The sequence below is a fragment of the Didymosphaeria variabile genome (assembly GCF_027946475.1).
Source record: "Didymosphaeria variabile strain IMI 356815 chromosome Unknown scaffold_7, whole genome shotgun sequence".
Lineage (NCBI taxonomy): Eukaryota > Fungi > Ascomycota > Dothideomycetes > Pleosporales > Didymosphaeriaceae > Didymosphaeria > Didymosphaeria variabile.
The window spans coordinates 827734-853025 of NW_026611626.1; the positions used below are offsets into that span (position 1 = coordinate 827734).

The window sequence follows — 25292 nt, forward strand, 5'->3', positions numbered from 1 at the left end:
AAGGGAATGGAAGGGGGAAGTGAAGGTGAGGCGGTTTGCGTGCCGTATACGGCCGCGATAAGGGGGAAGAGAAATAGCATGATTCTTTGCGCGAACATTTTGTTGTGAGTGAAGATGGTTCGGTGGAATCTGTGGAGTTTGTTAAAGGTCGAGGGTTTGGTCATGGAAGGAGGAAAGGAATGAGAAGCGAACGTGATAACTAGGGCTATGAGTTTGTTGAAGAGGCAATATTACCTCTTGCCTAATATGGTGGGTAGGCAATATTGGTTTCCAAGAAGTCGCGGTTGATGGGTACTCGTTGGGACAATGGCGCACCATCATCAGGAGGAAATGTTCCAAACTTCAGAATATTGAATTCGAAAAAGTTCCACAAGTATAAAGATAGGTAATTAGGATTTGTAATACATCAATAGAACTAAGATAAATCCTGCATGTGGAGTTTGAATAATTCTTTTTGGAAGGGGTGTAGAGCATTGACATTCTAAGATCGTTACATGACACCACATGCACTATAGAGATTCAAAACCATATGTAGACTTTCAAAACAGAATAATTAGCTAAATAGAAAGCGTGTGCAATCAGCCTAGGTTTCCTGTGGCCCCGTGATGCCATTCAATCGATCGCTTCCAACCCAGCACGCCCAACTAGAGCATGGCCTGACCCCAACCGTACGCCATAGCAACACCAACAATAGCCCTTCTTGTAATAGATAACCTCGCACTCCCACGAAAACCAGCAGCCGCGCTCACTGGCAGCTGCCCCTTCCCATCATGGTGAGATTGACCGTCACCAGGATGAACCTTGCCAACTTTCTTCCCGCACTTCTTGCTCTCCCTGCGGACGTACTTATCATAGCTCTTCGGAATCTTTCCCATCTTCGTCACCTTCTTAAACCTCGTACGGCAGACATTCGGTACACGAGCGCCGTTCTTATTGAAATAGTAGGCGAAGCGTTCATAGTCCTCCTGGAAGCGGTTCTTTGCGACAAGGCTTGTAAAGGTGGGCGGAGCTCGGCAGACTGGCTGCTGGAGATAGTGCTTGAACGCGTGGGCTGGATGGGGTACGCTGGACGGGATGAATACCGAGAGTGCGGCTGTGTCGCATGTCTTTCTGTATGAGAATGGAAGCCAATTTGTCTTTGGGTTGCTCGATTGTGAGGTTGAGGAGGTATTCCAAGTCGAGTTGGACAGGCTGGGTCCGGTTGTGAACCATTGGAAGGGACTCCAACTCCAGGCTAGAGTGGTCGTGCTCAAGAGAATAGCGACGGCCGGCCTTGCGAAATACATCGCGAGCTGTTTTAAGGGTGCACTACAGTCAGAGGGAAGTTTTACGAGCGCTGGTGAAGATCACGGTGAAGGACTTGAAATCTGCGCGGTGCAGTTGGGACGCACTGGTCGAACGTTTGATACAATGCCCATGGTACAGCAATTGGCTCAAATATTGTTGAGATAGAACTTTCAGTGATCCCGGTGTTGTTTCATGGTTGCGAATACTCGCTTCCGGAGTGAGCGTACTCCTCTTTACTCCAGGAAACTGCGGCGGCACCTATGATCCAATTTCAATCATTGGCGACAAAGTAAGCCATGATGCGCAGTTGAGCGACGTGCATTTCGATGGTCTCAAAGACAATCCGAGAGACTGGTGCGCGGGATATCCATGCGGCCCGCTGTTCCTTCGTGTCCCTAAGGCCAAGTCAGTCTTAGGTCAGTCTAACATCAGAATCCAAAAGTAGTGGCGACGCCATCACTGTCACTAGGTCCATGCTTATCTTCGTTTAGCCCTGCAGAATTAAGGATAAGCCTAAGATCTCTAACAAGGCTGTGGTAGTCATGTCGGTGTAGTACCTGTGGTAGATATCTACCTAGGTATGGTATCAGGCAAGCCATCCGTCAATGCGGAAGCAAAGCACACTTTTCATTGCAACATCGAGAAGCTTGTTCTACGCAATCCAATTATATTGAACATGTATCTCAGGTAATGACTGTATGAATATGAAGTTCAATCAACGACTCAAAAATTCCCAAAATGCCGCGCTACCCACAATCCTACTCCTCGAAAATGCATTGCCGTCCATCTAAAGAGTTTCTATAGCTGTTTGCTGGATTAGTGAGTATTTCTGAAGGCGCCGGGGGAGACGACGTACCATTCGTGTAATCGTTTATTCGGAGTCAGCGTTGATCTTGGCCTCAGTGTTGTCGATGACAACAGCGCGGGCGAGCCTGGAGCCAGTGGTGTCGACGGAGCGAGCGCAGTTAGCGTTCGGGTCGAGGCAAGCACCCATGCCAGGAGCGCAGAACATGTTGTCGTCCTTGCAGGCGGTAACCGTGGCGGCGAAGGCAATAGCGATGATGGCGAAGAACTGCATTTTGATTGAGTTGGTTGGTTTGTGGGATGTGAAGAAGTTTGAGCGTTGATTAGAAGCTGGCTGCAACCGGGCAGAAAGAGTGACTGTGAAGTGAAGAGTAGACTGGAAGTTGGATTGGTAGTGAATGTGATGATGATACTTTGGAAGAGAAATTGAAGATGCTTTATACTGCTGTTGCTCTCTTCCACGATGCAGGCCCCGGTGGTGGTCTACTCCGTCTGCTCGACCAGATAACCGTTACACCATAATGGGGAACTTGCACAGTGTCCGAAGCAGTTCTCCGATGTCTCCAGGCCTTGGCACAAGAATTCTTAGCTACAGTCGTGCGAGAAATGTCACTGCGTTGAAGGCCATTATCCTGAAACGCCCTGCCGAGTCGGATTCATAGAGATGCTAGCCCTATGCTAGCCCGAAGAAGGCAAGCGCACGAGGCTTTCACAGTGTTTTCGCACGAGTAGATCACTCTAAGATCCACTTGTCGGGCGCGCTAAGTTTATAAGTCCGAACTCCCAGGCCTATTTGTTTTTGAGCCCCCAACTGCGCCCCGAGAGTGGAACCTCGCCTACGCGGACTACGAATCATAGGGCCGCCCCGAAATCAGATTAAACGATAGGGCTGTCGTGGCTGCACCTACAACTCCGAATATAGGGGAGCGCTGCACTGGTCTACACTTAGCGCACGGTCGGATCAGGCTTCCTAGGCCTTAAGGTACCGGAAGTATCCCTCATGCGCGCATGTCAAAGCGCATCAATCCTCGAGTCCGAAGACTTAGATGTAGAACACGGACGTTGGTATGAACGCCCACTCAACTAACGTCCGAACATGAACGGCACCATGTATCAAAAGTCCGTTGCAGAGGAGATCATGATTATATTCTCCAGAGGCGCGCTGGTTGGGCCACCAAGAGCATTTACATTCCTTGATTCTTTTCTCCGACAGGTCTTTACGGCTGGCTTCTGATTCTTTGACATTCTTTTACACAATTAGCGGGTTTGATTCCTCGACACTCCTTTGACTCTGATTTTCGATTCTTGACATTCTTTCACTATGGCGTTCGACGAAGCAGACTGGACGTTAACCTCAGGCGCGCAGCCCATTGCATGGGCCTTTTCGTTTTGTGCCACTTGCATCGCTATAGGCTGCGTACCAGAACTTAGCAGATGGACTGGATTCCTTCTTCTGATAGCTCCAGCATGCGGAGCGTTATACACATCGCCAAACCTTTCTCCCGATTCCTACTTTAATGACACTTACTCACGATTTGTGATAATTCTCTTCTCCTACATGGTGGCACTGTGCTTCATGCCGGGAAGTAGAGTGAGCGTACGTTCAGAGTTTAGTCTGTATCGGCCTTGAATAAAACTGATTTTGTGGACACAGGTAACCAAGGACAAGTCCGAGGAGCTCGATACATCTTGGAGAGCGGGATGGAAACGCGCCTACAACGCAAGAGGTGTCGGGCTGGCTTGGGAGAACCCGTATCTCTGGCCTGAACAGAAGAGCACCATCGTCTTCGCCAAACCCTCGGAAGACACCTATAAAGATAAGCCGATCGAGGCTCCAGCATCGCGTCATAGTCTCGCAACCCGTGGAAAATGGTCTGCTGTAGCGATTCATTGTGGGTATCTAGCACTGAACTACCTCGCCATGTCTCTTTACTTCGAACACAGAGTTTCGGCGACCGTTGGCGGATTTGTCCCCTCAGACCTTAGCCCAGAAAAAGAAGGCATACTGCGACGTCTCTTCCAGCAAATGAACTCAGCCGACCCTACCGCATCGCCTGTCACAGTACGAGAACTCCAAATACGCCTCTTATTGGCCGCCAACAAGTTCATTCCTGACGTCCTCTCCTTGTCTGCCTTCCACGATTTCTTAGCTATCATCTTCATCGCAACCGGCATCGACCAACCGTGGGAATGGCCCCCGCTATTCGGGCCCTTGACAGAGGCTTACACCATGCGCCGCTTTTGGGCCAACTTCTGGCATCGTCTCGTGTACAAGTCATTCAACTTCCACGCATCGACGTTCACGAAGATGCTTCGCATCCCTCAAGGGACATCTTTCTCTCGAATACTCAACAACTGCCTCGTCTTTGTGCTCTCAGCTATCATGCACGCGACAGTCACATGGCTGTATGGCGGAAAATGCGCTTGGGGCAGAGGCACGATGGTGTTCTGGTGCATACAGCCGATGTCGTTTGTACTCGAGGGTCTAGTTCAGTACAATTGGAAGCAGTACCGGAAGAGCGCGCTGTGGTGGGCGAATCCTTCAGTTGTCGCAGCCTTTGAAAGGGTTGTAGGATATGGATGGGTCGTTGCTTGGCTAATGTGGTGTGCGCCCAAGGCCGATTTTGCCTTTCAGAATTGTCGTGTATAGTTAGATGTATTACAATGAGATCACGCAATCGAATGTTTCATTTCCATGTCGTCGTCTGTGTCACTTTGCGATATGGTCCGGCCTCGAAGTGCAATGGTATCTTCATTGTACAGTACTCAGGGTCTGATCTCATGATCTCATCACAATGCTGGATTATCGAACACGCTCTCGCACAATGCTCGCACTCTTCTACTGGTTCCTATATTCACGTTGAGTGGTCAAAATTGTCAAGATAAATAAGCATCCCTTAACTCCGACGTGGGCGCAAGTTCAACGAGCAACACAACCTTCAAGTCCAGCATCGCAGATCCAACTACATCCAAATTCTCTAAGAACTCTAACAGATAACCGATAATGTCACCTAATATAGGAGCGTTTTCCATTAGGACGGATAGCGACGAGGTCATGTGTGACTGCGTGTGCGTGGTGTGCCTTGACGAGTTCGAGCTGAGTGAGGGCGCCCGTACGTGTGCTGAGCATTTCATGTGCATGCGGTGCTTTATGCGAGCTTTAAAGCTCGCAACAAAGGAAGAAAGTAACATGGAGATGTTCCCTGCGAATCGCTGCGGACCCATCGATCTCGAACTATGCGGACACTTGATTCCTAGCAAGCTGCAGCTCATCTACAATTGGAAGTCCGAACAGTATGCCATGGATCCGATCAAAAGGGTTTACTGCTGGTCTTGCGGCTGGTTCCAACCACCTGGCAACTATGACGATCAAGGTTCGGACCTCACGAGTGAGTGTTCTTCATGTAGTGAGCGGACCTGTGTGCACTGCAAGTCGGCATGGTATAAGGAGGGTCATCGATGTTCTGAATCTCATAATGAGAAGCGGCCCTCGTGGTTGGCGCCGTACGCGGAGGGAGCAAGGACAAAGGCTTGCCCAGCGTGCCACGTGTGGATTGAGATGGAACAAGGCTTTTGCAATCATATGAGGTGCCGCTCATGCGATTATGAATTTTGCTTCATCTGCTTGATCAAATGGGCCGGGTTTCACACAGAATGCCCCAGTTACGGTGAGCCAGTGTGTGGCTACGATGAAGATGGCTACGAGATCAATCGAGGCATCCATCGAGACACTGGCCTTGATAGGCGCGGATTCCACCGTTTCAATCAAACCTTCGATATTGATTTGCACGATGGATTGCTATGAATCAGCATGTAATTCGAAAGGATGTCAAAGATACGTCGTCCAGACCATTCTAGGTAGACATCTACCAAATTTCTTGATACGCAAAATGGATCAGGCATGGGAATAGATCCATTGGGACTTGGTTCGCCTGTCAATTCAGCAGCTTCAAGCAAGATCTTGTTGCACGTTCGATGCTGAGTACAAAAGGAGTTGACTTTCAAATCTAGTCAAGAATACAATAATTCCATCTATCCTTTCATGACACTAGAAAATGTGCTCGTGACTTAACCTGATTCCATCCACGTCCACGGCAGTGTCCATCCAATCTCCTAACGGCGACCGGTATCTTGAACATCATCCTTGGTCTTGAGCTCCTCTACATGTTCACGACTTGAACTCCCAGTAGCCTATCTGATAACTCAGGCTCCCGGGCCAAGAAATCGGACACCAGGTCGGCCACCAAACCGCGAGCCCTGGCTTCCTTTTCGTCACTGGGAGTCGCTGGATGCCTAAACCACACATCCTCCTGGACAGGACAGCGATATGCGCCTCTACACCTACCACCTGCCTTGCACCTTCTCATGCTATCCCCTGGATCCCCAAAGCACAGCTCGCGCAAGCAGTTCTTGAACATAGCTGGTCCGACAACAGCACCAGCAGCGCGTCGCTCTCCTATCAACCCAATAGTTAGTCACATATGTATCATTCATACCATCTATTTCAAGTAGTACTTACCGATGCAGTTTGTCATGAAGTCCACACACGGCTTGCACAGCTCTCGACTTAGGTTCTGCACGGCGGGTAGCGGCTCGAACTTGGGCTTCGTGTACACGATGCGCGGGGGAGCGGAAGTCTGGACGGGGGCCGGCGTTCCCTCTTGTGTCTCGAGGGTGGGCCAGGTCGTTTGCCAGCCCTTGCGTGAGGTAACGGAAGTTGTGAGCAGAAGTATGGGAAAGAGGAAGCGAAGGAAGATCATGGCGTGCTGGGCCGATTTAGTGGTGAGTCGACGACGTTGGAAGTTGATGGCGAGGTCGAGGGTGGCTGAAGTTGTTCGTCTTGAATTGGGATTAGGTGCAGGTTCTTAAGTAGACAAGGTGAATTTTCTAGAATGGTTGTCTGTGCGGAGGACTGTGTCATTGCGCATTGAAAGTGAGGGTGAATATGCGCAATTCGGGGCCTTGTGGAAGGTCAGGCGCATTTTCATTGATTTATGGGTGATTGTATTTTATTTTTGATTTCTTTAAAAACAAAAAAGTTTGATTCTAAGACACTTTCGGGAAAACAGAGCATCGAACATAGGGCACCGTCCCTTGTTGAAGACTCTATGAGACCTTGCCCGTCGGGCCCTTAGACGGCTGTGGGTTCGTGCATTCTTGATTTGTTTGACCTCCACGAAGCGTTAACGCTCTTGGTCACATAGTGAAACCTAAAGCTAGAACAAATGGAAGGAGCTATCTTCTCAGTACCTCCCGTTCGTGTGAATTTGTATATCGCGCTCACATTGCCTGTTCACATAATCACACAACTATTGTGGGATTTCGAGACCGCACGAGCCGCGCCACGTTTCTCCTTTAAGTACGCTGCAGCTTGCTTGATGAAGTCACCCGCTTTGTGAATACATAGTTCGGTGGCCTTGGCGTCGCGTATAGTCTGTCCGATGGTGCTGTCATAAGCCTTGCCCGCATGACGGTCGAAAGCCGGACATCTAAACGACTCTATGGTCTTTTGTTCACGCTCGGGTACTGTTAAGTTGTTAGCTGCGTGGTGTAACACGAGATATCATGGATTGGCGAACCACTTACAAGTAGCGACATATGCCTGAAATTCATCCATTTCCTTGCGACTTTTCATGGCCGTTCTATCTTGTTCCGCTAGCATAACGTCCGCCAACTTATCCATCCGGACAATCGTCTCAGGGCGCACTCCCTGCGACATCTCGTTCTGCGTAATTTGCAACGCTGCCAGAGAATTTCCGTGTGGGCTCGTCAAGATGCCGCGAACGTCCTTCTGTGTGAACATGTCCTTGCTCAATGGGTTACGCATTACGCCGCCGTTCGCCGTGATAGCCTCGACAAGCTCGGATAGATCCCACGCATAATTGTCTTCAGTAACGTAGAAATCCGGGCGAGGTATGTCAGCTATAGCCTCCATGAGCATGGTTTGGTCGTTGGCGTATTTTCGCTTGAGGTTCTCATGTTCGATGTGCATGAAGCCGAGTTCGCAGTAAGTCTTAAGGCTTTCTGGCAATGCCTTTTCAACATCGCGCATGCGCTTGACTAGTCCATCGCGAACTGAGTCATCACTCATATCGTACGGACGACCTATGTGCGTCGTCAGTTATATCGTGTCCGTAATGGGTGGCTCAAAGAAAAGCATACATCGTTTATTGAAAGAGATCCTGGGATTACTGTAAGGATATAACATACCCCGCATGAAGTCAAGGCTGTCTTCAAGATCAGCGATGACAATTTCCATAGCCTTCTCAGAATGCATTTGAACTGCGCGCGCCACGACTTGGGGCTTGCCTGGCGGGCTGGCAGCTACAGCTCCAGATGGAGTCTGTCCCTGAATGATGGCTTGGATCCTCACCGAGAGCCCGGCCTGTGGAGTTCCATGTTGCTTGTGCTGAGCCTGTAGATGCAATAGAACACCGAACAGCCTCTTCGTCTTCTGGCGCAGACCGCGATACCCTTCCACCAGGTCAGTCCGGGAACCGTTGCCAGAGCTGGTGGCCATGCTGCTCGTAGCTATTGCTGTCTTCCGTGCTGGCCTGTTCAACACTTTGGGCATTGCGGTCTCTGAGCTCACACTGGATGCGACGGCTTGGTTGGAGTTCTTCCCATCGTTAGCTTTTCGCTCAATCGGCTTCAAGAGCTGCCTGGGAAGAACGTACCGAGACGTTATTTGCCAGCAATATTCTGTTCAAGACTGGTACCTCTGGATCACTTGGTGCATCACGCTCCAACTCCTGAACGTAATCCGAAGCTGCGTCGAACCAACCGATCGAGATATAGTGTTGTGCGAGCAACGTCCTCGCCGCAACAGCTGGAGGATGTCGTTGTATGTCTTCTAGAAGCTCGGCCACAAGTGTCATGTCTGGTTCTCCGCTTCCGGGAGCCACCATTTTCAAAGGCCCTGCCATGTGGGCGCTTTGACACCAGGGCGCTGCAGTAGCTCAGCGAAATGAAAGTGAGGATGAACACCTGTGACGAGACTAACCGTTGATCCAGGCGGCACTTGAGTAATTGAACGCCTGCTCGGATAATCTTATATATTGTTTCTAGAATCAGTAATGTACTCGAGCTCTTTCACAGCACGTCAATGGACCGTATGTGTATGTTATTGCCCTTCGTCATCAGGCTGAGTAGCTTCCAATCAATGACAGTAGAATTATTGCGACTTTACATCCTGTGAACGAAAAGTGAGCGACATGGTAGACTACACCGTTATCAGCCGTGTGGAAAGAGTCTGCACAGCCGCGATACCAGCGGCACCGGTGAGTCTGTTGAGGTGGGAGCTCGAAGTATCTGGTGCAGGCAACGGCCTGCTACCGCGCTAGCTCCTACATAGTTAGCCAATTATCCCCCTCTGCCGCGAGCGCTACGATCCGCATCGGAAGCTTCGATTGTGCGAGTCAACTGCAGGAGAGCGAAGAGCATCAGAAAATAAGTATCGAATAATACAAGCTTGCGCATATTCTTCAAAAGCAAAGAACTGCAAGCCGTGGTATATCCATCTTGTCGAGGACACTGTGCCCTCGCAAACGCCCTACGTTCTATCCTGCCCTGAACAGCAAAGCGTCTTTTACAAATGCCATATGCCGTGAGCCATGAACGCCTGCATTTTCGGAGCCGCAAAATGGAACTCGTGATAATGGCCCGCCGACTATTCCAACTACATGACCCGACATCATGCAGCGAGAGAATACTTCTCTGGAGATACGGGTAACCCCCGCGCAACGCCGCCAATTGTGGCGATCCCACTTGCCATGAGTCTGTACAGTGGGTACGCAATGAACGCTGGTCGAGTTCCGGTCGCCTACACCGGTAGGTTGAATTTCTTGCCCTGGATGACCCTGTCCTTACGTTAGCAACCACGTCTTACATCGGGCTGTGCAATACGCACTTGGTGTAGTAGATCCAGAAGAAATCGGAATAGAGAATGGTCTGCACAATTCCCGCAATGACAGCAATGGGATCCCAGAAGCGCGGCACCTCGAAGAAGTATCTGTAAATCCAGTTGGGAATGTATAAGGCACGGTATGCGCCGAGGGCGAACAAGTAGTGGGTGGTAATCGTTTCCGCCTCCCCTGTTCTCTGCAGCATAAAGAGCTGTGGTAGGATAGCAACCGATTCAAGCCATATGGAGAAAGCCCAGAGGATCTATGCCATTGTTAGCGTCCGGCCATTACTTCATGTAGCCTGCTGACACCCACCTCTGTGAAGTTGTACTTGTACGGGAAGAGAATCGCTAATACCGCGCTGGCACCAATGAGGTATTGCACCTTGAATGTATCGAGGTTCGGGTCGTGGGTGGGTTTGTAATCGTTGAGCATCAGGTAAACGGTGTATGAGGCCGTGCTGATAAAGATGATCTTAAAGAAGGTATTGTAGAGGGACTTGGGCTCGTAGAAGGTCCAAAGAAGGTCGACGTATCGGGTAACGTATACGATGAGGTAGAGGAATTGTGATTTGAACGAGATGCCGGACGCGCTCTGCTGTTGTTAGGCTATGCGCTCGAGGTTGGCGGGAGTCTAGAGGCGTACGCTTGATGTTTTCATCTTCTGTAGCAGTATCAAAATGGACAGGAGATGGGAAAGGTCCCCTACAACCCAAAGTTAGCATGCGCTTCCAATTGCATGCGACTTTCACGCAGCGGAGGAACCATTGCGATTCGTTTGGCGGTTGGAATCCTGTGAAACGCACCTAGTAATCTGAAGAGATTCATCATGGTGGCGCGCGATCCTACCGCTCAGTTTCGTACACGATACTGGTGGTTTTGTATATGGACGTGGTAGTGAGAGAACGCTCGAAGACGCGAAATGAAATGACACGTTTGGAGCTCGGAGGGCGCTGCGCGTAAGGCGAGCATGGATCCTTGCATTGCCAAGACAGGCCCCTGCTAGGTATTCGCGACCAACGTCACCGCCGTCTACCATTAACTTTGCATTCATTCGCATCTTGCGTGGTACATTACGCTGCGAAGGAAGATGAGCCAATCCCACAGAAATCGCACTACCTCCTGACGCGCTTTCGAGTTATCGCTTGCAAGAGAGGGTAGCTCAACACGTGGCTGTGACTTCCGCGGGAATGGTTCACGTACGTCGCGGATGAACGTTGACGCTTGTTGAGTCCACGTCTCAAAAGTGTCGCGCGCTTCAGGGCAGCTTGACATGGCGTACTTAGCCGGTTGGAAGGATATCCTCAGACCTATTCGAGATGGGTATCGTCATTTGTTCCCTTCTCCTGACACTGGCCCCACGCCGGAAGAACGCGAGAAGCAGCGTCAACTCGATCGGCTAAAGGGCTTCACCTATTTCGACACCTTTGATCAGCTAGAAGCCTGGACTGAACTGACTGTGGACCCAATTCAAAGAGCCAACACTCCGCTGGTAGTCCGTCCGCCCGCTATTGCTGGAAGTGGGGAGCAGAAAGCGAACGTGCTAATCTGTCATGACTACTCGGGCAACTACCATGAGTACGAGTCTGCCTCTGCAATCGGCGTCGACAAAGAGCCCTATTGGTGCGAATACCTGCAATATGTAGAGTCGTTTGTATACTTTTCCCACAAGCTGGTCTGCGTTCCCCCGCCATCTTGGACAAACACGCTACACAGAAATGGTGTCAAGGCATTTGGGACTTTGCTTATTGAACCCCAAACCAAAGGCACAGAGAGACTGCTACACTATACCACGAAGAGCAATGAAGGACGAAATGAGGTAGACTTTTCATTGGCGCATCGATTGTCTGATATCGCTAGACATTACGGGTGAGTCGTGTTCTACATCTCAGTGGGTGCAGGGTAAACCCGGATACGCTTGAGGACGACTGAGTAAGGGCGTCCGCGTTCACCCCGCACTCACCGTGTATACTAGATGTGCAATTGACGGTGTCCATCTAGCTTTGATGGTTGGCTGATCAATATTGAAAAACCATTCCCTCGAAAAGACCTGGACCTGGGCGACTTGGGAGCTTTCCTCCGCCAACTGAGAAAATTGATGGGTCTTTCCAAAGAAATTATATGGTTCGTACACCTTGCGAGCGTGAGTGACTTTCACACCCGACTGAGGACCCTGTTAGGTACGATGCTCTTACCAACGACAACAAAGTTGCTTATCAGAATGGGTTGAATAACAAAAATATCGCCTTTGCCGCTACTTGCGGCGCTGTACTTACCAATTACTCTTGGAACGAAGGCAACGCCTTGTCGTCGAAAGAGGTCGCCTTGGAAATTGGCCTCCCAGTCGAAAAGGTATACTTCGGTATCGATGTGTGGGCGCAAAACACCGTAGACTTTGGACTACCCCGGGTTACATACCCGGAAGTGAAAGGTGGAGGAACAAACACAGGAATAGCGGTCAGCAAGCTCGCTGAAATAGGGCTCTCTGCAGGTGTTTTCGCTCCGGCGTGGTCTTTCGAGCACTTTCCCCAATATGGCAAAACTGTCGAATGTGCCATGTGGGAGGGACGAGCTTCTGGGACTGAAATGACCTGCTCATGTAGGGGTGGAGCCGACTACTGCCATCCGGTTAACTCAAGCCAACCCATCGTGCGAGGTGCTACACGCTATCCTGCCGGTTCCGAGCGGTTTTTCTACACCGACTTTAACAGAGCATTTGCCACTCATCACGAGAACGAAGCTCAGCGGTTATACCACAACAAGACATTGCACTCACAGCTAGGCTCACAATCCATATTACCGCATTTGAAGACCCCATGCTCAGACGCATGGGCACATGATCAAGCCCCTATTGACAGGGTAACGAGTCAACTTCGATATACTGGAGACAGAACCCTGTTGTGTTTTGATGCTATACGTATCAACCCGGAATTCGCGAACAATGATCGAGTCTACGACCGCGACCTGGCCCTTTTTCAGCTGGACATGCCCTCAGACGGATCGTTGCAGCTTAAGTTAGCATGCGCCTACTTCCCATGTTTGTCCCAGGCAGGCATCGCTCCGACCGTCACGAGCATCTACCTGAAATTCACAGACGGCATCAAATGCATACGATTGGAAGACTTTGCGGGATTTCAAAGAGTCGAGGAAGTAATTCAAGTCGATTGCGATTCGCATTCGGACGTCCGATTACAAGAGCTAGGTGTTCGGATAACTTCCGCTGCTTTTCCAGAGTCGCTGGCCGAGACGAGAGGCCGAGTACTCGAGATCTACGAAATTAGCATCGTGCCTCGTAGCTGCCTACCCCTGGAACACAGCTATTCAATTCACGATGTAAAGATTGAAAAGCGTGACGAGGGTGCCTATACGCATTGGAGACTTCGTTGGACATACCTAGACAATGGAGGTGAGGACAACGGATCCGCATTTGCGACCTCTGGAATGCCATGCAGTGACATCACTGGGCCTTTCTCTTACTTTGCGATTCAAATAGACGGCGTAGAGCTGGGTAGAGCATACGCGCTGGAGCATGTGCTGCCGAAGACTTTTGTGGAGGGTTTTGGAGGGAAGGCTGTCACGGTTGTGGTGGCTGGTGTCGGGTTTGATGGCAGGGAGATTGCTCGCTATGAACGAGAAAGCGTACATGCATCAGTGTAAGAAATCAAATAAACCGTCAGAGTCCTCGTCTACTGTTCATCTTAGTCTTGCATGGTCTAAAGTGTACGTTATGTATCCGTAAGAATGAAGAATCACTTAAGTATGCTTCGCCACCCGAGTGGAAGCGCTTTACCGTGCAAGAAGATCGCGCAATTCAAGTAGTGAGTGCTATCTCAAGTTAAATTCGCACGCAAGGTCGAAGGTTGAAGCGCGGGACAGTAGCATCACGTGCAGCACTTCACGCCCAGGTGAGGTCGCACCTTCCCGCATCTAGGCTAACGACGGCCCGCTGTTTGAAGACGCGCCAACTCCGGCGAAGCTTCTCCTCGTTGCCAATTCATTCGCAGGCGAGCTTCCAGCGTCTCTACTCTACTCCCAGCCTGTCCGTTGGCTCACGACCGTAGAGTAGCCCTGCACCTGGTAAGTGACACGCAATTCTCGAGGCTGGGCGGGCGCTGCCACACGCGAATTTTGGGCTCGCATAGCAGCGTCATCGCCAGCACAGCACAGCTCTCTCACATACCAACGCCTCTCACCTTCACCTTTCTAACAATCATCTAGGCCCTTTCTTTTTTCTTTCACTATGGCGGACCTGCAGGACCTGCTTGCCCTGCTTCACGGCCAGGGCGCAGCTAGTAACCAACAACCGCCACACGGTTACCAGCAACCCAGCGTCTCGTCACCTATCTTTTCGCCTTCGCCCAGCGGACCGCATCCGCATCATCAATCCGCGATCATGTCGCCCAATTCGTCAGCGGCGAATACTCCAGGTCCTGAACAGGCCGGCGTATTGCAGCAGACTCCACAACAACAGTCGACGCAGCTGCTGAACCTGCTGCGCTTCAATTCGCAGCCCAGCGTTGCGCAAGCGAGGCGCCCGTCGCAGAACACGCAATCTTTGGACACCGCGCCCGTCCACGGCCGCGCTGTCTCTGCGTCTGATTTGGTTGCAGGCTTCACGGGCGGCAAGTCGACGCAGGCACCCGCCAGCGCGGCACCGCTCGCTGCTCGACTCGAGCCAGCACCCGTTTCGAGCCAGAATCAGAACCAACAAGACCTGCTCATGCGCTTGTTGAACCCGAAGCCTGCTCAGAGCGACACTCACTCTCCGCGAGCTTCAGCTGCAGCTTTCTCTCCTCCGCCTGTCGCACCGCAGCCAGAAACGGCTGTCAGCGACGTGGCTCGAGATTTGGCCGCCGCAGTTGCAACTCTTGAGAACCTGCCCGTAGATCCGACTGTGGTCTCGTCCGTTGCCTCTCCGATGAGAGTCTTTGGGTCTGAGGGACCAGAGCAGTCGCAATTCGAACCAGAACCCGCTCGATCTAACGACGCCCCGCGATTCACGTATCGCAACCCGTTCGAACAACTGGAAGCCGCAAGTCCCCGAAACAGGACACCAGCCCCCGAGACCTCGAAGGCCCCTACGCCCACCCCAAAGATGGAGATACTGAAGCACAAGCATGGCTTAGATGGATCTGCGTCCACCAGTGGCGAGGAGAGACCTTCATCGCAACACAAATATCGGAAGTTGTCACCAGGCGATGCACCTCACGAGACTGTCGCCGAGGCTGTCAGTGAGTTGGGTGAGCAGGTTGGTAAGGAGATCGAGCAGACGCTCGAGGCAGAGGCTGCGAAGGAGCTCGCTCGTATGCCGGCTGAGGAAGTCGAGGAGATTGAAGAAGCTCTCGTCGAGACTGCGTCGGAGATCAAGAAGGAGCTGGAAGATGACGCCAACTTCAAGGCACTTGAGAAAGAGGTCTCGAAGCCCATCGCTGCGTCCTTGAAGCAAGTTGCGAACGATATCGCCCAAGGCGATGTTGCTGACAGCTGGGAGAGTGCTGAGGACAGCCCGGCAAAGGAGGAAGATCAGACGGTAATAGTCTATCGGTTCCCTATGCGCGCGTTCGCGTCCATCACTGTTCAGGACTTGCATAAGCCTCGTGTGCTCTTCTCGCCAGATCTCGTTATGGACGTTGCTAGGCTCAAGAAGGAGTTCGACCAGATCGATCGCTCCCTGGTCACAGCGAGCAAGAACTTCATCGTATATGCCATTGTCAAGAAGGGCGGCTTCCGCATCATTCGCCAGGAGAACGGCAACTATCGTCAGGTTTTCGAGCATCACCAGGAGCGTCTCTTCAATGTCGCGCTTTGCGTTGGAGGTGATGATTCATCTCTACAATCTGTTGAGAGTGTCCTTGGCATCGGAGTAAATGGCACCGTTTTCTGGGCCTCCGTGGACCCTCTACGCGACAGCGAATTCGACGAATTGGACAAGACCGGCCTTGTCCTTCCGCCTTCGCCTTCCCAAGATGATAACACATCTGGTGGCCAGTTGAAGACTCGTGCGAAGCCGTCATCTCGTCATCCCGAATTCTTTGCCATCGGCCGTGGCAAGGCCATTCACATCATCTGGCCTCGTGTGGCCAATGAATTCCTGCGTAGCAACTCACGCATTGTTCACACCGAGAAATATTATAAAGAGCGCTCGCTCAAGATACTGACTGGCAAGGCCGGAAAGGACTTCACTTTCAGTGAGGATGATACTGTTATCGTTTCTCTGGACAAGGCCGGGCGCATGCGTTTCTGGGATATCCGGCCCCTGATCGACCCTGTGGTCGCGACACCAGAACATGCGAAATCAGTCGAAGTCTCCGAGACTATGCTTGAATTTCACACCACGTCAGCAAACGCCAAGTCATGGCCGACCTCAGTTTTCTTTTTCGACAAGGACAAGCCTTTTAACAAGGGGATTGCTTTGCGATATGTGATGGTCGGCATGAAGCAAAATCACGCGTTCCAGTTGTGGGACCTGGGATTGGGCAAGGCTGTTCAAGAGATCAACCTCCCCCATGAGAAGGAGTCCGACGCAATCTGCAGTGTTGGCTTCCACCCGAAGACTGGCATCATGGCTGTTGCTCACCCCACGCGCAACTCTATCTTCTTCGTTCATGTATCGTGCCCGCGCTACAATCTGCCTGTTATGAACCAAGCCACGTACATTTCACGAATCGTGGATAAGAGCAGTGACAGGAGTCAACAACTTCCTCCGGTCAATGCGACGGCCATCATGACCAGCATTACTGAGTACTCGTTTTCTTCGAAGGGTCAGATCCGTAGCATCCACATGCTCAATGAGCCTGCTGGACCAGCTGACGTTGATGATCCGGACAACACTGCTTTGTTCGAGCTTTATGTGATGCATTCTAAGGGTGTTTGCACTCTGCGCATCCGGCGAAGCGACCTAGGCTGGAAGAAGGAGGGCGAGCCTATGCATCCCAAGGAAGCGCAAGAGGAGGGCGTAATCAGCATTGCTCCGTTGAAGCCAGCAGCACCTCCCGTGGACGACTCGGTCACCAGCGGTGATACGCCAGGTCCGAAGTCTGTGTCCGATCGATCTGCACGTGAGGCCATCAAGAAGGAGAGCAACGCTGCTTCCCGGCAATCTATGACTCCCGAAGCTGCGATGCGTGCATCCACTCTAGCCAAGGTCGAGAGCAAGCAGGATGCCGCTCGTGCCGCCATCATCAACGGCAGCGAAAAGTCGGAGAAGAAAAAGAAGAAGCGTTCAACTGCTGAGTCGGCGTCGCAAGTGTCCACGTCTTCCCGGATGCCTCCACCTCCCTCATACGCCCAAGCCGCCCAGAGCACCCCGCGGACGAAGTCGCCAGCTGCTCCCGAGTCGGCTGAGCCTAGCTCCCTGAAGGCTTCTGATGCTGAGATTCCTGAATGGGCCAAGAAGTTGGTCGGCCAGCTGCCGCAACAGTCGCCTGCCGCTACATTTGACTCGAAGAAGCTTGAAGAGGCAGTTCAGGCAGAGATCAGCAAGAGCCTTTCTCAGTACACAGACTCTGTGTCCAAGCGCCTCGACGATGAAAGGCGCGCCGCCAAAGCACAGAATGGCGCTAATCAGGAAGCACTTCTGCGCCTGGTTTCGAGCACATTGTCCGAAAATGTTGAGGGCGTAATCCGCAAGATGGTGGATCAGAACATGCGCGAAGTACTGTTGCCCAGCTTGCTAACGCAGACATCCTCCACTCTCGAGAAGAACTTGGGCAATACGGTCAAGGCTCATCTTGGTCCCCAACTGTACAAGGAGATCCCCGAAGCGGTCTCGCGAACTTTGAAGAGCCCGCAGATATTCCAATCACTCTCCGAACAGGTTTCAAAGAAGGTCGCCATCAGCCTCGAGCAGACGGTCACTGCTGGTGTTGGTGCCGTGATCACCCCGGCCCTCGCGAATGTGACAAATGCCGTCGAGAATAAACTCAACGATCAGCTTCGGCATGCGCAGATTCAGCAACGCAACGACCTTGCCAAGATCAACCAGCTTACCGAGACTGTACAGACCTGCCTTCAAACGATTCAGGCAATGGCAGCTTCCCAGGCTGAACTTCAGGCTCAAGTCAACAAGCTGCAGCAGCACCTCTCGCAAACCCCGCAGCAGGCTCCCGTTGCTCCTCCAGCAGCCAAGCAGAGAACACCAGAGGAGGTTGAGGCCCAGGAGATTTTTGATCTTCTCAACGGGCAGAAGTATGAGCAGGCCACGATGCAATGGGTGCAGTCTCCTAACTCCAACGATTTGTTCGATACTGTGTTCATCAAGTGCAACCCGGGTTACCTTGGGCAGATCTCGCCGCTACTGATTCTCTCGACTGGTGCCGTGGTCACAACTTCGCTTCAAGAGAACCTCGTAGAGCGACTTGTCTGGCTTGATACTGTGCTCAGGAACATTGACCCCAATGTAAGTATCAGTGCTCTGTAGCCTTTCACAAAGCTAATCTTGCTCGCAGGATCCCGAGGTCCATGATGTCGTCCCCAAGATCATGGAGGTTATCAAGGAGCGCCTCACTCACGCCTACATGCGTCTGAACGAGAACTCTCCTGGGGACGGTTCCCTCCGTCGCATCGCCTCTTTGGTCAAGCGCGTAAACGATCTTGCCCCTAGACCCAGCTATCCCAGCTCCCACGTCGGCTCTTACGTGTCCCGTGCTTAAGCGTCACCTGGTCTACTGCTCGAAGTCAGCGGCTCCAAGCATGGTACGATGCTGAAAACGCGATGTACTATGTGTAACTACATCCTGTCGCAATATCCAAAGCTTTGGATCTAATGTACATTACCTTCCACGTTTGGTCTCGTTGCGTTTCCTGGAAGCCTCGACTTTCTTGGTTTGGTTTGCGAACGGCGCATAAGGATACCGGCGAATAGATGAGGTCAGGCGGATCAAGGGCTCAATGGTGTGGAATACCATCGTTGGAGTGCACTCTTTTCCTTTAGTTTTCTTTTTCCTCGTACTCAAACCGGTGGTATTCATAGACCTGATGGATATTCTTCTGGCTCGACTCCCTGATGATATACGGAAGGTGCGCCAGCGTCTTGCGATGCTGGAATGCTCGCTTGGTGTTTTAGCGTGCTGGCTTTATCATGGAGGAGACCCGGGTCATATAATGGATACGGGTCTCCATGGAATCAGGTTCATGCAATCAAGCTTTAAGAGGTGGATTTTGGGCATATCGGCATCCTATATCCACCGCGATCTCTGGGGTTGCTTGTATGTGTATGATATCAAAAGCGATCAAGGCATTCTGTAGTTCATTAGATTTTCAGTCACTACCCTCGTGCAACCTATCAATGACCGTGAACATTTGATGTCGGATCCCCGCCTCCTATGACGGTGAAGGAGCATGCTCGCAAGGATCCGCGGCCCCATGGTGATCTATCGATACCATAGGGCGGGGGTCTGTTCGACCACTCCCCTTCATCTTGCACCGCTTGCTCGCAAACTGTTCGCCCGCGCGCAAAGACTTGCGTTGCTTTTGCCCTCTGTTACAGATTGCAGTACCAGCCCTGCAACAGGCTCGCCGCAGATTTAGTCTCGCGACCAATCACCGGCTCTTAGCGGCTAATGCGCAACCCTGTCGTACGTCTGAGGTTGAAACGCGAACGTGGGTAGGGCCAGTTACATGACCCCAGGTCGGTCCACCGCATGGAAGTCGTGACTTTTCCCGTCGGTGCACGCGTGGATTCTCAGTTGTGCGGCTATTTTGGGAGAATTAGGACGTTGCAGGGACGCTGGGTGCATTGGCTTGGGAGGTCTTATTATGTAGGGTGTGCGCTTTTGCTTGCCTTGGGAAGACTGTTTCGCTATCCTGTACTGTATTTTCTCGACACTCCTTTGGAAGCAAGAAAGTTTCTTTGTGGGCTTGTTGACTGAGTTCGCGTTCACTCTTTACGGATAACATTACTGGAGACGACTGGAATATTCGAATACGCGATACGAACAGGTTGCGTTACTACAACCACGAAGATAACGATAACCTGAATCTAAGAGCGAAAGAACGGAGACAAGCACAATGGTCAACTGGGGCAAAATAATTCTGGGCGCGCGAGGCGTCCAGGCACTTCTCTCTGTCGTCGTTCTCGGCCTCATGGCTTATGGTACGTGGCTCTCATTCCTCTTTACCAGACTTGTCCAGACTAACAGTACACAGTCGCCTCATGGTGGACCTCCCACTGGCGCGCCATGTCCCCTGTCGAGGTAAACTTTATGGTTTTCTCGCCCGTCTGGTCCATCCTCGCGCTCGTCCCTCTCGTCGTCGTCCCCATGAAATTCTCCTCCTTCGCCTCCTCCAAAGCCGGCAAGTTCGGACTGCTCGGCCTCGAGATCTTGACCATGCTATACTGGTTCGGCGGCTTCATTGCGCTGGCGGTTTTCCTGAGGGACCGCATTTGCTTTGGTACTGTGTGCGATATTGCGAAGGCGGGGACGGCGCTGAGCGCGGTGAACTGGTTGGTGTGGATGGGGAGTGTGGTGTTGAGCGCGGTGATGTGCTTTAGGAGAGAGCAGGTTGCGCCGATGCTGAAGGAGCCGAAGGTGGAGATGCACCAGGGTGTCTAGAGGAGAGAGGCAGAAGAGGGTGGATGCCATGTATGTCATGCGGTTGTCACGATGGAAAGATGCGGCTGGCCGTCGAGACTGGAGCTCACTCATGGTCACGCAAAGGGGAGTTCTGGGTCACGAAAGCGGTGTTGTTCACGCTTGGTGTTGGGATGGAATGGCTTCAGCCGGGATATGGCGAGGAGCTTAATCGGGCGTTCTTGTCACATTCTTTTTTCTCTTGAGTCGAGCATATACTTTCAAGACGTCTATAGTCCGTAATACGAATCGTAATGGACTGTGTTCCCGCTCATAATCTACTTCTGCGACTTGCCAATGTGATAGCTATGTGATGCCTGACGCGGCCTTGGGCGATGAAACTGTGGAGAGACTTGTGATGCCTGATATTCCGCGTAGGAGACTTCCGATAAGGCCTTTGTTGGTCATGCTTCGGCGGTTTTGGTCGTGTTTAGACCGAGCATTCGGTTGTTGAAGAACATCGCGACTGAAGACAAAGGGTCTTTCATCTGCGGCCACTGCTTGTAGCGCATAGCCATGTACCTAAAGGTCAACTACAGGCAAATCTGAGCCTCCGACGTGAAACAGCCCACGCGCGATGTCTGTTTAGGCTAGCTCTTACCCCACACCATGTTCCGAAAATAGCTTGGCTCACTGAATGCGCCACTTTGCGCATTCGTCGTTGCTGCGGCCATTCATCGTCGTCGCCGGCGCCGCACGGAATGACGAGTTTCCGACTGGGCTGGACCACTTCTGGCTATGCGGCCATTTGTAAACTCTTATTTCGAGAACACGGAAGCCCCAGTTCGGAGCACACACGCGAAGAGGGTCTAGTTGGAAAATAGGGTTGGTCTCGATGCAGGGGCCTTGTGGTGAGGCAGCGCGAAGCGGGACTCTCGGCGGAGCAACCGCGTGAGCATCGTCGACCACACCATACCTTTGAAACAGCCACCAGCCCGCGCTTCCTCTTCTCTTGTACCGGCTTTCCCTACCTTGCGTGTCCTCAACTTCTCCTTCCATCGAGTTGCACGAAGAGCGCCCTTTGTTGAAACGCGCTACAACTGGCAACTGCGCTACACTGACCTATCTTTGGTAGGACAGCGTGTTGAATTGAGTGGATTGCGTATACACAGCACACAATATGTCGAAGACGTCGGTCTTCACGACGTGTACCCCGCTGCCGGCGGGCATCACGAGACAGAGCGTCATTGATATGTACCACGCCCATACCGAGATGATCGAGCTGAATCCGCTTGTCATCGATCGGTTCAACTGCAAACCTCCAAGCTATGCGCCGGCAGAGGAATACTATGCTATATGGTACACGATCAAAGGTAGGATTGCCTTCCCTCGCTTGCGCTTACGGTGATTGGACGTATACTGACCGAGACCCAGACAAAGTCAACTACCTTCCGGGCGGTCTCGCTTCCTCTTCCGTTTCCTACCACGCTTGCTTCCACGACCTCCCCGATGGCCTACAAACACATGTCTATGCGCCTCTTGGCCTCGATATCCGCGCGAAATGGACCGTGGGTGGTTGTCTACCAGGCGAGCCGAAAGGTCCTGTCGAACTCGGCATCGGTGCCCCACGCGAAGGCCTCTACATCCGCGAAGACGTGCGCATGAAGTGCAATATAATGATGATGAGCTTTGTGAAGAAGACATTCAAAGACAGCCATTCCACCATGGTGGACCGACTGGTAGAGAAGGCTCATGTGCTGGAAAGCCGGCAGGCGAACGAACGATTGAACGCGTTGAAGAATGTAGCACCGGGCGAGCGCATGGGCCACGGAAGCATATATATCGCGCCTCCACCAGGATATGGAGACAAACAGCAACGCTACAATTATGAGGATAAGCCGCTGCCACAGCCACGAGAAAGCGTAATCTCGGACGGGAGTGCAAGAAGTAGTCCGGGGCTGTCGCAGGCGAGCACATTGACGAGCCAGAGCGAATTCCCACAGAAATCTCCGCAGCAACATCAGTACCAGCAGTCGCCCCAACATTTGCAGTCGCAGTCGCAGTCGCAGTCGCAGGCCGAGTCGTACGAGCCATATCGGGACCAGCGCATGTCGCTCGCGAGCCCGCCGTCGCAGTGGGCGCCCGGTCACTCGCACTCGCATTCGCAAGACAGCAATTACAGAACAAGCTTTCAATCCGGCGTCGGCCAGCAAAGAAGCCCAGGGCAGCCGCCACAGCAGGCGCAAACTTTGCCAAGTCTATCCTATCTACCTTCCACGGTATACAACCCGCACACGAATAACAACCGCGACTCGCAGTATCACGCGTACCAACCACCGCGGTCTTCCGAATATCTCCAACCCCCGCCAGCTGTCGAGCTACCCGCACATATGCAGGATTCACCGACGTTGCCGCGAAATCTGCGGGATGATCGCGACAAGCATCTTGCTGAGCTGCCTGCTTGATCAACGAGAACCATTAACGATGTTACGTCTTTGCTTTGCTGTATATATTGCCCTTACCAGGGACTTGGTGCAGGGATGGTCTTTCGTCAGAGTGTTTGTAGATACCCGCGTTATGGAGCTGAGCTGAGCTCGCAGTCACATACATCATGTACGGCGAAGTAGATAGAATGTCATTTGATGAATCACTGCTGAGACCGTGTAGAAGAAACGAAATGTGATCATTTAGCCAGACAGGACTCAGGGCCCCTCACACCAACAGGTGCCATGTTCGCGCCCTCGAAAATGACATCAAATGGTTGATGGTAAAATATAGATTGGTATCACACGACTCCCCTAACACCGACGGAAGCGAACCTGGAAAATTGCCGTCAATGCCGAGCCATGCACCAAATACAGGTTACCTCCGAAGATATTCGTGCCAATGTGGCCGGAAGCTATGCCAGGAATAACAGCATCCTCTAGGGAAGGCAAGCAGGACTATCGCGGGACCTAACCGGTGCCGTGCCAACGGTAACAATGGTTGACCGAGGTTTCGGGATCCTTTGTTCCTAAAATGTAGCCTAGTATACCTCGAGACCCTTGACGCTAACAAGTGCAATCGATCTGTGCCAAATCGCCGGAAAATTTGAAAGCCATTAATGCACCTCGGGTATCTTCGCGGTAGTGAGATCGTGGATCGGTGGGACCCAAAGCCAACGGTAACCATATCTTCGGGTTGTGGTAGCACTTGCTAAACGCCAGAAACTTCGCAAATGCGTTCCGAAATGGAAAGGTACCTTGGAATATCGAAGAGTCGTGTTGATGTAGAGGAGATTAGTCATGCAACAGTACGCCTTTTTTGTCTTTCTTGTCACCATATTCCAGTTGATCGAGATCAAGAGCGGAAACTCGCGAATACCCTCTTCCTCATCGGGCCCGTAGATCTCGACCTACCAACCAGTCACCCCTTATAACTTCATGGACACCTTCATACTCGCCTTCACTCTCGCTCTCGCTCTCGCTATCATCCTCATCAGATGACCACACAATGCCCTCCTCTCTTGTCTCCGCAGCCTCCTCAACACTCTCCTCCCCAACCAGAGCCAGACTCCACTCCCTGAGCTGCTGGCGCAACTCAACCGTCTCAACCTCCGTTCTCAGCGCCCTAACCTGCTGACGCACATCAACCGTCTCAACCTCTGTTCTCCGCTCCCTGACTGTCTCCACATACTGGAACTCGACGACCTGTCGGCGCATCTGAACCGTCTCAACATACCCAACATACTCCACCACCAGTTCAGGAACTGCCTCCACCTCCTTTACCTCAAAGAAGCTCGCCCGACACATGGGACACGTCGAGCTCAACTCATTCAACCACTTCCAGATACAGGCAAAGCCGAAGAAGTGGCCGCAGGGCATCTTCGTGGCGATGTGTTGAGGGCCGTGCAACAAGGTGCCGTCGGCGTTCCAAACTACCAGAGATGTGGGGTAGGGATCGAGGCAAATTGAGCAGTTTGGATCTGAGGCTGGGAAGTTGAGGGTGGTGTGCTGGTAGAGGTTGTTGATGAAGGAGGAACGGGTGGGAGTTTGCGTGGAGGACATTGTTGTGGGTTGGTGATGGGAGGGATGAGGATTTGAACGGGCTTTGGTAAGCTTGACTGTTGATATGTGCGTCCTGTGGTGGCGGTTTGCTTGGTAGTGTGGTGTATATGCTTGCTGTGGTTGTGGTGGTAGTGGTGAAAGCTGTCTTCGAAAGTCCAGTGGAAGTGCGTTAAAGCAGATTTAGAATATTCTATGGATTCACAAGAAGCAGGCAATTTATATGCATTAATGTGTGGGAGGGCCCCATGGTGGGAATAAAATGGCATTATGTTATACCAAGATTGAAGGGTAAGGAAGAGAAAAAGCTTAACAACGAAATGCTATTTTTGACACAAGTGTTCACACAGGACACTGAATCTTCGGAGGAATTTTGAGATATCTTGTCACCAAATGAGGTTTCTTCTTCTTCGTGATGGTTTTGCAGTTTGCATCAGTCCTTCCTTGTATCTTATCTCGCGCTTACTGCATGCCTTGATAGCGGCCTAAAACATGCAATGCTTGTAAGTAGTGTGCTGGCTCAACTCATCTATTTTGAATTAGTGACACTTGTTGGAGATCCACGTTGTGGAAAAAGCATTTTTTGTCAAAGCCATGGTCGTGGGTTCCCCAGATCGCGGCACACGCTAGCTCCTTTTGGTTAGCATTCCACCAGAAGGGAACAGATCTGTGGGGCAGGCACGTTTTGGCCGATACCAATTACTTCTTCGGGTATATGTTACTAAACATGCACTATAAGGCTAC

General features: G+C 51.8%; 7 protein-coding genes across 7 annotated transcripts; 4 read left to right on the forward strand and 3 right to left on the reverse strand.

The window, feature by feature from the left end:
* Window positions 1-3667: 3667 nt before the first annotated feature.
* Window positions 3668-4741, forward strand: N0V89_009407 (uncharacterized protein; the record flags this gene model as incomplete). Its single annotated transcript, XM_056218158.1, has 2 exons — window positions 3668-3688; window positions 3746-4741. The coding sequence occupies 2 exons, from the start codon at window positions 3668-3670 to the stop codon at window positions 4739-4741; spliced, it is 1017 nt and encodes a 338-aa protein (XP_056067423.1).
* A 1849-nt stretch (window positions 4742-6590) lies between these two features.
* Window positions 6591-9017, reverse strand: N0V89_009408 (uncharacterized protein; the record flags this gene model as incomplete). The annotated part of the gene is given in 5 exon segments (XM_056218159.1): window positions 6591-6930; window positions 7455-7617; window positions 7678-8196; window positions 8302-8749; window positions 8769-9017. The coding sequence occupies 5 exon segments, from the start codon at window positions 9015-9017 to the stop codon at window positions 6591-6593; spliced, it is 1719 nt and encodes a 572-aa protein (XP_056067424.1).
* An 896-nt stretch (window positions 9018-9913) lies between these two features.
* Window positions 9914-10825, reverse strand: ERD2 (endoplasmic reticulum retention protein; the record flags this gene model as incomplete). Its single annotated transcript, XM_056218160.1, has 5 exons — window positions 9914-9950; window positions 10001-10257; window positions 10311-10589; window positions 10641-10699; window positions 10801-10825. The coding sequence occupies 5 exons, from the start codon at window positions 10823-10825 to the stop codon at window positions 9914-9916; spliced, it is 657 nt and encodes a 218-aa protein (XP_056067425.1).
* Window positions 10826-11796: 971 nt separating this feature from the next.
* Window positions 11797-18645, forward strand: N0V89_009410 (uncharacterized protein; the record flags this gene model as incomplete). The annotated part of the gene is made up of 5 exons (XM_056218161.1): window positions 11797-11813; window positions 11996-12118; window positions 12175-13647; window positions 14213-18392; window positions 18442-18645. The coding sequence occupies 5 exons, from the start codon at window positions 11797-11799 to the stop codon at window positions 18643-18645; spliced, it is 5997 nt and encodes a 1998-aa protein (XP_056067426.1).
* Window positions 18646-20002: 1357 nt separating this feature from the next.
* On the forward strand, window positions 20003-20547 carry N0V89_009411 (uncharacterized protein; the record flags this gene model as incomplete). Its single annotated transcript, XM_056218162.1, has 2 exons — window positions 20003-20087; window positions 20141-20547. The coding sequence occupies 2 exons, from the start codon at window positions 20003-20005 to the stop codon at window positions 20545-20547; spliced, it is 492 nt and encodes a 163-aa protein (XP_056067427.1).
* A 1138-nt stretch (window positions 20548-21685) lies between these two features.
* On the forward strand, window positions 21686-22970 carry N0V89_009412 (uncharacterized protein; the record flags this gene model as incomplete). Its single annotated transcript, XM_056218163.1, has 2 exons — window positions 21686-21878; window positions 21940-22970. The coding sequence occupies 2 exons, from the start codon at window positions 21686-21688 to the stop codon at window positions 22968-22970; spliced, it is 1224 nt and encodes a 407-aa protein (XP_056067428.1).
* A 906-nt stretch (window positions 22971-23876) lies between these two features.
* On the reverse strand, window positions 23877-24551 carry N0V89_009413 (uncharacterized protein; the record flags this gene model as incomplete). The annotated part of the gene is made up of 1 exon (XM_056218164.1): window positions 23877-24551. The coding sequence occupies one exon, from the start codon at window positions 24549-24551 to the stop codon at window positions 23877-23879; it is 675 nt and encodes a 224-aa protein (XP_056067429.1).
* Window positions 24552-25292: the final 741 nt, after the last annotated feature.